Source organism: Magallana gigas, chromosome 9 (assembly GCF_963853765.1).
Source record: "Magallana gigas chromosome 9, xbMagGiga1.1, whole genome shotgun sequence".
NCBI lineage: Eukaryota > Metazoa > Mollusca > Bivalvia > Ostreida > Ostreidae > Magallana > Magallana gigas.
In genome coordinates this window covers 41,418,573-41,429,829 of record NC_088861.1, presented here as the reverse complement: position 1 = coordinate 41,429,829, position 11,257 = coordinate 41,418,573, and the positions used below count along the sequence as shown (strand labels likewise).

The following is an 11,257-nucleotide window of genomic DNA, read 5'->3' as shown; positions in this document are numbered from 1 at the left end:
TTAAGCAGTTTTGCTAAAAACACACATTTATAATAACATCTACAATGTATTTTCTGCTTTACTTCTTTAAAAAATCGACTATAGTTCATACAGTTTTAAACTGATTAGCCATCGAGTAAAACAACGTTCAAGTACGAGAATTAAATATACAAAGTCATGCATTTCTAACTTAAGGTATTCAATGTATAATGGAGGGATATTGAACCATTTTAAACCATTTTAAACTAGTTAAATATGTATTTCTAGATAGCTATGAAAGAGAAATGAACCAAATTCGCATGACAGACAACATATAGGGAGCCGGTCTTTTTGCACCTTATTTTTTTTAAAGAGTTATCTCCCATTGATGAAAAAAAAAGAAAATTTTAATTTCGTCAAAAAATCTGCGGTAAATGATTCATTTTATTTCATATTTTAATAAAGAGAAAGTTTATGCATGTATTAACCAAGAGAGTTTTGCGAATTTTAAGTTACTTTTTACAATATCTTACGATAACATACGTTGCCCAAAGACTTCAATGCAAAATTCCAGGTGTGATTAGTTGGACCATAATCAAAATTTTGAAAATTCCTTTGGTGGAGTATTTTTATTTGATAACACCTTCAAAATGATATCATGATTAAGAATATTGGACCATTCATTTATAAGGTACAAAATGTGGTCGTTATACATTGAATACCTTAACGTACTTAATTTGTTTCACATTCCCACTCTCCTCAACCACATGCCAGTCTCCTCAACCACAAACAAGTCGTTATTGGATCCCCGAAAGCACAGACCGAATGGTTTAATTAAGGCAGATTGCATGCTTTTGATAATATTTTGACAAACATGTAATATGATTCTGACAATCCACATCCACGATGTGGATACATGTCTTTCCATTTTTGTAATCCGCCGACATAATCCGAATGGAGCTGCTTGTAGTAAGTCCATTTGACTGAAACAAATTGCTGAAAAGCGAAGTAATCCCGATTAAAGTGCAGAACATTCCGGCTTCTTCCTACTACTGCCCGAGAACCAGCATCGGAAACCCAAATATCTAAGTTGTTGATCTTGAATATGTACTTGCCACGGTGAACGTTATCATACAGGGGTATATATGTATCATTATATCAAACTGAAAAAAGGACATCCTTCGAATTTATTCCATCATTGCTAACCATTTTTACAAATATATCTTTGGAGGATATGCAGCTGATGCGATATGGCTTCCATCCCTCTACCGACCTTATTTACAGTTCTTGCATTCGTGTCAATATAGAGTAAATCTCTGTCGTTCACATCGTCTCGTGTTCTCCTCATCCATGTCGTTTTGATGTTTTTCAACATTTCGCATTTGCCCATTCTAAGTCTCGGTAAGAATTTTGTATTTGTTCCTGTGATTTTTTCCGAGTAAAAAAAGAAATGTGTCATTCCCATTCAACTGCAACACTTTCAAATGTATGTGTATTTTTTAAAAATCGTCCAACTGGGACGGAAACAATAACTTGCGAATATATATATATATATATATTTTTGTTTATTAAAGATTGTTCAAATGGACTGACGATAGTGACAATTATAAACTCTTGGTAAATATATATTTGTAGAGATATTAATTTTGAGTCACGTGGTAATTGTAAAACAGTTTCTGAGATATCAACAATATCAATATGTAATTTTAACAGTAAATTAATCATATATGGTCCCATATGTCGCGACACTGCTGCTATACAAATACAGCAAAAAGTCCCCATTATATTATTTCCAGTTAATTGTTCTTTTTTGGTGGTACTCTTCGAAGAAGGAACACCTTGTGAAGTGTATGGCCGCCGCCTGATATACACGTGGAACAAACAGGAACGTTGCATTCTTTGCAAAAACGGTCACACTTTCTGGTGACACCTCTGACTGAATGTGAATCAATCGAGCATCTTACAAAGGTGTGCCCCGGTGTGTCGTGTTTATACAAGATGAAGGGGACAGCGTTGTGGGTTTTTGTGGAGTCTGATAAATGTTTACCAACACACGGCACACACAGACTGGTGTTACAGAAGTCACAGTGACGCTCCACATTTGGAGATCCACATTCTCCACAGGAAACAAGGGAATCCGGGAGAGATGTCATGGTGATCTGATGCTGTGTCCAAAAAAATAGTTTAAAGAGCTATATATTAAATAAGTGTGCGATTAGGATGTAAAAAATGGTTACATTCTTTAACGGAACGGTACTCACTTTATTTCAGAGATTCAAAACCACTTATAGTCCAAATAAAATTAATAAATATAATAGTAATGGGAACTGCTGGGGTCACAACAATACTTGACTCTAGCCAATAAATTACAGTACACCGTTTTAATATAATATTATAACAACGGTACCGTTACAACAGTCATTGGTATACGGGACCATAAAGAAATTAAAACACAAAATGAATTTAGAGGTACATTAGATCGATTTGAATACTTTTGCACATAAATCTGACTACGCTAACATTTCCTACCTCTTAAACACCGTAAGGTATCGGCCTTTCTGTTCAGCCTTCTGTATGTTCACCAGGAGAAATTTTGCTTTAGCGATAATAAATGCGTTTCTAAAAGAAATCAAAAGATAAGATAAATATAGCACACACTGATATATCAGTGTATAGTTACTCTGTAGCGTAATGAGATTCCAAAGAATGTGTCTCGTTTTATAAGGGGGTCATTAAAGCCGCTGTTCACATTTAATTGACAAGACAAACCTGTCAGGAAGCAAAACAAGCTGGCTATCGGCATTTAAATCTTTCTACAACGATTTAATTGTTTTATGCGAACTCAAGTGTCTTCATTTTATATATATATATATATATATATATATATATATATATATATATATATATATATATATATATATATATATATATATATGCCCCGATAGTTCCTTTGACCATTTATCATCACGTTTATCATTGTAATTTTTATATGGGTTAATTCTAACATTCATGTACATGTGCTTTTTATTTAAAAAATTCTTGCTTTATCACTATAAGCAGTTTTCATCACGAAAACCTTACATAGTCACTTAAGTATAACACATCTCTCTCTCTCTCTCTCTCTCTCTCTCTCTCTCTCTCTCTCTCTCTCTCTCTCTCTCTCTCTCTCTCTCTTTCTGCACATTTTCATACAGTTACGGTATTACCGATTGTGCAACAGTTTTTATTCAGAAAAGTTCCCCTCTGTAACCTTGCATATACCCTTAAGAAGAATTTTTAAAAAAATTCAACGTTGAATCAACGTTGTTGCAACGCCAGGCATCAACATTGAATCAGCGTTGAAATAGGGTTGCAATTGAAAGTTGAAAATGTAACGTTGGTTCAAAGTAGAAATGGTGTTGGATCTGGGTTCAAACATATACATGTAGATATATGACGTTGAAAATAAATTGAAATTAAAGGGTTTTTATTAAATGTTGCTTTTAAACATGTTTCTATATTATGTGTTGTTTTATGTGTGTTGACACTTTACTAAAAAAAAGATAAGATCCAAATATATAGAGTCGCCCTTCATTTAAATCTTAGTAACATACGAGTGCACCCTTCGCTAAACAGCTTGTGTATAAAGTCCTCGTTAAAAAGTTGAACTTTGCATTTCATTATGTTTTCCATAAGGCTGTTGGGAAAATGAACACAAAGAAACCACGCGTAGATTCCGCCAAATGGTAGCCATGCTTGTTTTTCATGAAAACGTAGAATCCACAATAATCAGTTCATCATTTGTACTTTGCAGACTGTTGACTACCAAGGTATTTCAATGAATTCTTACCTCTGCAAGTAATATGCTTATTACTTAACATCTAACATTGTCAATCATTAAAGTTGTACAACTAAACTCTTTCATATATTAAAAAAAATGAAATAAAAAATGAAAATTTAATTGATCTCTAATCGTGTCTAGGTTCCTTTAAAAAATACTAAACAAAATAAATATATAAAAGAAAGTTTTTAAAAAATATCGCAATACATGAACAATAAAAGTAATAAAAAAACAAAATAAAGTCTTCAAACAAAAGACACGAGAATTCAAAAATGAGTTCGAACAAACATTTGGACGTGAGGTCATCTACCATGTACTGTAAATTCCTTATTTTACGTGAGTACATAATTCCGCTGTTTTGCATTAAATCGCGAAAATATATAATCGCGAGCACCAATTCTTTGTGAAAATTTCATATACTTCAAAACTGTCTGAAAAATAAAAGCGAAGTCATAAAATCCGCGAATAAGGAATTTACTGTAATAAAACCCGAGCTCTGTTTACAAAACAATGACTTCTTACCTCTGTTTCTCGCTTATAACTTGACTTCTTAATTGACAATGATTTTTTTTTTTGGGGGGGGGGGGGGGAGGGGACCCAGATTACACTAAAACTTCATACCTCTTAACCCAAGAAGGTATCGATTCTTTGTGTACAGTCTTCTGTTCGCTAAGGAGAAATTTTCCGTATAGTGATGGTGTCAATGTTTGACAAATGTTCTTCTCAAAGAAACAAAGGATTAAATAAACAGAACGCACACTCATTAATCACAGTTACCGTAGGAGGAAATTCCAAGATCCCTTTGAATGTATGTTTTATCAAGTGGGTCATTGAAGCCGCTATATACATGTTTTAGACAAGAGAAGCCAATCAGGAAGCAAAAATATTGGGGTATTTAAATCTCTTAACAATAATTTAATTGTTTCATGCGAACTCAAGTGTCCTCATGTATATGCTCTAAGATGAATTATTTTGGCACAATTTAAAGTGGCCTAGTTTTGTTTTTAATTTTTAATTAAATTCGCGCTGGGATTTGTAAAAATTAACTTTTGTTGGTATATATTTACAAAAATTCCCATCTTGTGAGTTAATTTTATTCCTCAAACATTTTCCCCAAATTATTTCGATAATTTTTTTAATAAATCGATGGATTTACCTAAACATCGTAAGGCCAAAAATTGGTTTTTAACCGATATGAATCAGTATCAGTAATAAACTAAAGATTTTCCATTGTCTGACATCATGATAGTAAGAAACACATAGTCTATAGTGACGATTGACAACGCTTGGTGAATATTATATAAATAGTGCCTGTTTGGGAGGGTAACAGTTGAAATTGACACCCCGAGAAAACCATTGTCAACCGACGCGAAGCGGAGGTTGACAATGGTTTTCGAGGGGTGTCAATTTCAACTGTTATCCTCCCAAACAGGCACTATTTATTTTGTTATACTGAATGTCTTTTTTAAAATTTTTAAGAAAATTTTACTGCTTTTATATAGGAATAACGTGAATTCTACAGCGAACCGTACGCGCATAATTTTCGCGCATGTAACATTTTTTAATGTTACCCGTTGCCAAGTGCGTTGCTAACGCTGAGGGTAATAGTAAATATTATTAACTGCGTCTTAACCAATCAGATTTCAGTATTTAACATAAAAGTATAACAAAAATAGATAACAAATTTATTTTCAAATCCCGTGGTTATTGTAAAACGCACAGTTACTGGAATATCAACAAATATCAACAACACCAACATATCCAAAGTACAGTCATTTACGGTGTATAAATATAAATATCAAAAGTTATTGCTGTTCAACGCCTTCTTGTTTCAAGCTTGTTCAGTTGCTTAGTTTGAGAAATGAGAAATAATTAAACAAACTATGTATTTTTCTTAAGAAAGCAACAGAGTACATGATTACATGTGTATATAGAAATAATTTGCTTTAGTTAATATGTATATTTTCGTTCTAATGTGATGATATAAGTATAATATAGATACACACACAACAAAATAAATAAATTAATTAATGGGATTTTATTTTAAATACTAAAATACTTAAACAAAATAATGAAGATCTCAACGTTTTAATATAACGGCCAAATTACTTATCAGTACATGGGAACAACAGAAACTTTCATTTAAAAAAGATTTCGGTGTGCATTGGAATTACATACTAGTGCATATACTATAATAGTAGGTGAATAGAACACACCATTTAATTCACGATTTTATCTTACCATATAAATCTGACTGGGTTAAAATTTCCTGCCTGTTAACCCAGGAAGATGCCGGTCTTACTGTCGATCAATGTTCTACATGTTCTCATCAGTAGCTGTTTTGCTTGGTGAGTATAAAGCCCCCCCCCCCCCCCCCCCCAAAAAAAAAATAATGATAAAAAGATATTAAGATAAATAAATCTCACATTGATTAATCTTAGTTACCTTGTGGGGCAAATTTCGATAATCCAATGACTTTATCTCGTTTTCTCAGTTGATCATTAAAGCCGCTATCGACATATATGTATCAGGAAGCTAAAAAAGCTTTATTACAATAATTAAATTGTTTCATTACGAAGTCAAGTGTCTTTATACACATGCTTATGCTCTAATTATTCCTACGAACATTTAACATACATTTTGATACCGGTTTTTATAGATAATTCTTATACAAATGGTAATATCTAACACAAATATTCTCGCTGATTCACTACATGCCATAGTTTCCTACATGTTGATTTTACATGTTGTCACTAAAATATAACTTACTTCTCTCTTGAGAAAAGAAAATGAATTGTTTCTCATTGTGTAACTTGCAACATTTTACAATATTTTTTAAGAAGCAAATTTATCAAACAATGATTTTTGTACAATAAAAGTAAGTATATCGTTTTTTTATTCAATATACTTGATTCGTTTCACATTGCCATTCTCCTCAGCCACAAACATTTCATCAAAGGAATTTATGCACAGACCGTATGGTTCATACAGATTGCAGTTAGTAATATGACGCAAGAACCTGCCATCCACATCCACGATGTGGATAAATCCACTACTGTAATCCACCGACAAGATCCGACTCTGGCTGTCAGTGGCGATTCCGTGAGGCTGAAACGGATTGTTGAGAAGGCCAGTGTAACGAAATCGGAACTTTCCGGCTTTATTGACGACGACTATTGCCCGAGATCCAGCATCAGAAACGCAAACGTCCAAGTTGTTGTTCTCACATATGTATTTGCCACGGCGATCGGAAGAATACAGAGGTTTGCCTTTATCATCAAACTGATATGTTTGCTTCTCTGTTCCTTCATTTCCATTGTAACGCACAACCTTCGATTGTTTTTCATCACTTCTGATCATGGTTACAAGAAAATCGTCGGAAGGCGTGCAGCAGATATGATACGGCTTCCATCCCTCAACCACGACAAGTTCCTGTATCTGGCCATCCTTCACCATGTTTACAGTTCTTGCATTCGGGTCAGTATAGACCAATTCTCCGCTCGTGGTTACAGCTATATCACGTGGTCTCCTCATCGATGTCGTTTTGACGTTTTGCAATTTTTTGCCTTTAAGGTCGAAAAGAACCACATTTTCGTCATTTCCACACGTCCAGATTCCTTCATTCTTAAAACTTGCAACACCAAATAGTCTATGAAAACCAGTATCAATTGTTGCAATGATCTGTGGTTTATCAAGTAGTTCATGTTCATTTGTCAAATTATTTGTGTAAGATGCATCAACATTCCATTTATTTAATTCTGGTGGAACTCTTCGAAGAAGAAATAACTCGTGACCTTCATGGATGCTTCTAGATTCACTTTTAGAGCAAACAGGTACGTTGCATTTCTTGCAGAAACGTTCGCACTTGTACCTAAATGTGAAGGAAATATGACTCGGGCATCTTACAAAAGTGTAATCCAGTTTGTCGTATTTGTACAAGAGGAAGGGGACAGCGTTGTGGGTTTTTGTGGAATCTGATAAATGTTTACCAACACACGGCACACACAGACTGGTGTTACAGAAGTCACAGTGACGCTCCACATTTGGAGATCCACATTCTCCACAGGAAACAAGGAAGTCGTGGAGAGACGTCATATTGATCTGATGCTGTGATGATAAAACCTAGAAAGATTTAAAGAACATCATTATAGTCCATTTTCATATTGGAGGATAGTTTAATCATAAACTGGTCATTCCCCTTCAAAAGACCTGTAGGAATCACTCCACAGAAATTAAAGCATATTAATTTAAGACAAATGTTTGACAATGGATTTGTGGTTTTTTTTTTTTACTTTATTCCACCCTGAGACCAAAAAATCGTTTTTGATATACGCTGTATGTTAATTTATCAGTGAGGACCTATCTTTCAGGTTTTTTACTGGACTTTGGCTAAGAAATTGTTTTATTATTTGTGCATTAAAATATTTAATGAAGACAATCGAAAATTCAACCAAATGAAGGAATTGTTTTTCCATTTGACAGTTTAATTAGAATTAGATCAGTATGTAGCGGCTTGGGTCACACTGTCATATTAATCTAATCTTTTATAAAAAGAGATTACTTCTACTTTGACCAAACAATGCATACACTGTATAGAGAGGGCACTTTTATTCAGCGCACATATGCATGCAATATGCCAAGCATGAATGGTTGTTTTGAATATGTCATTTTATTACACCCTGTCACACCTTGGTAAAACGTACTTAAAATCTGTCAATATTCAATTGAAATAATTCAATGATTTTTTCTCATATTATAAGTTCTTTTAATTATTATTACATGTAGTTGATCATTCAATTAATGGTCCTTAGATTGATCGGGTTTTATACATTAAACGGTTGGTTCTAGTCCGATATCGCATGACCAAATCGCTTCCCTTACTATTAAATAGCTTTTAGTGAAAAAGAATCTGATATGTCATTGTTGTCTTTGTTAACTACACTATATGAATTGCATTTAACGTGTATATATATCCCGCGATAGTTGTTAAATCTGGAAAGAAATTCTATAAAATAATTCAACTGCACAATACAGCTTATTGTTAGGCCTTTTTAAAATACCACATGATTGATTCTCAAAAAGATATTTGAAAGCCGACAGGGGTTTGATTACAAACTTGTATAAAAGTCTAATCCATGCTTGCTTTGGTTTTCATCAAATACGATAATTAATTGTTTTATAAAAAAACTAATTATTACCTTCCTGTCATTTTCAACGGCAACAAAATTTGACACACGATTAAAATAATATCGTTGGCCCTTTGTGAGTTTTTGGGGAGTGTTATGTTTTCAATTTTTGGTTGTTAATTTTAATCTTTATTGTTTTTCATTTATTTATTATATTTTAATTGTTTGAAGGGGGCTGATGAGCTGAACTATACAACGTTGACGTTATTTTGTTTCTAGCTTCAGTCAACAAGGTTACGAACTGTACATGTACTATATGTATCATTCAACTGAGTAAATTGGTATACCATACAATTTGTTATATGTTTAGTTCATCTACTGTTGGAATACCTAAATACGAGTTTATAAAAAAATATATCTAAATGACAAGGAATATGGGTATTTCTCTACTACTTACAGAAGCTGAATTCCTGACGACGACGGAATAAACGATTAAAACCTTATTGCTCGCATATCATCAAAACTTCGAATTCTGTAGAATTGGGTATACAGCGTCATTGTACAACAGATCTATATAAGATAAACACCTTCCGTGTCTAGACGGCGTTAGTAAATAAATGAATGCAGCCAGTGCTGTAAATATACAAAAATTCATTTAATTACTAACGCCGTCTAGACACGGAAGGTATTTACATGTAATTTATCTTGTATAGATCTGTTGTACAGCAATACAACCTGCTCAGAAATTAAAATGACATTTTATATGTTAAGCGGCAGTCAATACTCACTTCTGTTTTGATATACCTGTGCTTTTTATTCCGTGCAATAATGATATGGCGTAAATATAGAAATTATTGTTGTATTTAATTTTCAAACGCCTTTAATATAAACATACCCGTAATTCTGAAAATGTATTTCTAAATAACTAATCAATGAATAAAAAATCGTTCTTTGAGCATTATAAGGTGGTAATTTTGGTCGAGGCGTGATCAAATCCAAGAAAGTCCAAGAGCTTTATGAGAGATTTGATCACGCCCCGACAAAACAATCACCTCATATTTAAAGAATTATTACTTATCAACAAAAATTATTAAATTAGATTTGGACGATTAAATTTTAAATAAATGATGTTTTTACGTTATTTAAATTTCGTATAATTATGCAAACCCCGTTTAATTGCATCTCAACAGTACGTTATTTGCGTCATTGATGCAATACTTACTACTGTATACAGGGTTATTTTCGCCCCGTTGTATTTTCGCCCATCTAACTTGCAAACGATTTCACCCCGTCTTGAATTCGCCCAGACAGAGGTTTATTTAAAGAGAGATAACTTAAGACCTGGGAATTTACCCAGTCTTAAATTCGCCCGCTGACAACGAGAGCAAAAGGGACGAAAATAAAACGGGGGCGAATATTTCCCTGTATACACTAATAGACCTCTTCGAGCCTAGAGCTCAAATGGCCTTCGCCGAGGACCTCGATTCATTCCTGCCTGTCTGCTTACATTGCCTTCACCATGCCCAAAGTCCATCTTTGGTCTTTCACCTCTTTCTCCACTGACCTCCACCATGTCTCCTTTGGACGCCCTCTGTTTCTTTTTCCAGGTGGAGTCCATCTTAAGGCTATCCTTGGTATCTTTGATACTCATTTCTCATGTCATGGCTGACGCACTTCCTTTCTTTTATCTAGTCAGATAAGGCAGCTGTTCTTGTACAGCACTTCGTTGCTGATCTTGTTTGGCCAGAGTATCTTGAGAATCCAACGGAGGCATCTTGTTTTGAATGTGTCTAGTTTTGGGGTTATGGTATTTGCGACCTTACAGGACTCAGAACCATGTAGGAGGACCCCAATTATGTTTGTTTTGCAAAGATTAAAGAGCAGCAGTGAGAGCAGGCATCCTTGTCGCACCCCTGTTTGAATTAGGAAGCTGTCTGACATGCAGTTCCGTGCTGCAGATCACCTTGACATTCCTATAAAGCATGATGGACATGATCTTGTTGGGGTGCCATAATGCATGAGGGTCTTCCATAATAAAGAACGGTGTACATTAATTGTTAAATGCTTTGGCAAAGTCAATGAAATTGGCATACAGAGTGGTGTTCCATCCATTGCTTTGTTCTGAAATTTGCCTCAAGGAAAATATTTGATCTGCACATGATTTTAATTTTCTGAATCAAGCTTTTTCTTTACGATGGTATGAGTCTATCTTTGAATCCATTCTATTTAGGATGGCTCTGCTTTGAACTTTGCTGACAGATCCATAATTCTTCTTCAGCTATAAAGTCACCTTTCTTGGGTAGCTTCACAATGAGACCAATCTTCCAGTCAGCTTTCAGCATCTCCGCATGAA

General features: G+C 34.1%; 1 protein-coding gene and 1 long non-coding RNA gene across 2 annotated transcripts; both read right to left on the bottom strand.

Moving 5' to 3' along the window:
• Positions 1–46: 46 nt before the first annotated feature.
• LOC136271777 (uncharacterized) lies at positions 47–2,704 on the bottom strand. The gene is made up of 3 exons (XR_010709769.1): positions 2,488–2,704; positions 681–2,123; positions 47–168 (listed from the first exon to the last, which is right to left on the bottom strand). It is a non-coding gene; the product is annotated as an uncharacterized lncRNA (long non-coding RNA).
• Positions 2,705–6,148: 3,444 nt separating this feature from the next.
• On the bottom strand, positions 6,149–9,599 carry LOC105340037 (tripartite motif-containing protein 2). The gene is made up of 2 exons (XM_034477892.2): positions 9,362–9,599; positions 6,149–7,900 (listed from the first exon to the last, which is right to left on the bottom strand). Exon 2 carries the CDS (start codon positions 7,871–7,873, stop codon positions 6,674–6,676), a length of 1,200 nt encoding a protein of 399 aa, XP_034333783.2. The 5' UTR covers positions 7,874–7,900; positions 9,362–9,599; the 3' UTR covers positions 6,149–6,673.
• Between the last annotated feature and the right edge of the window lie 1,658 nt (positions 9,600–11,257).

Excerpts from the sequence above, each read along its gene's own strand:
- LOC105340037 (XM_034477892.2), bottom strand. The coding sequence starts at position 7,873 with ATGACGTCTCTCCACGACTTCCTTGTTTCCTGTGGAGAATGTGGATCT.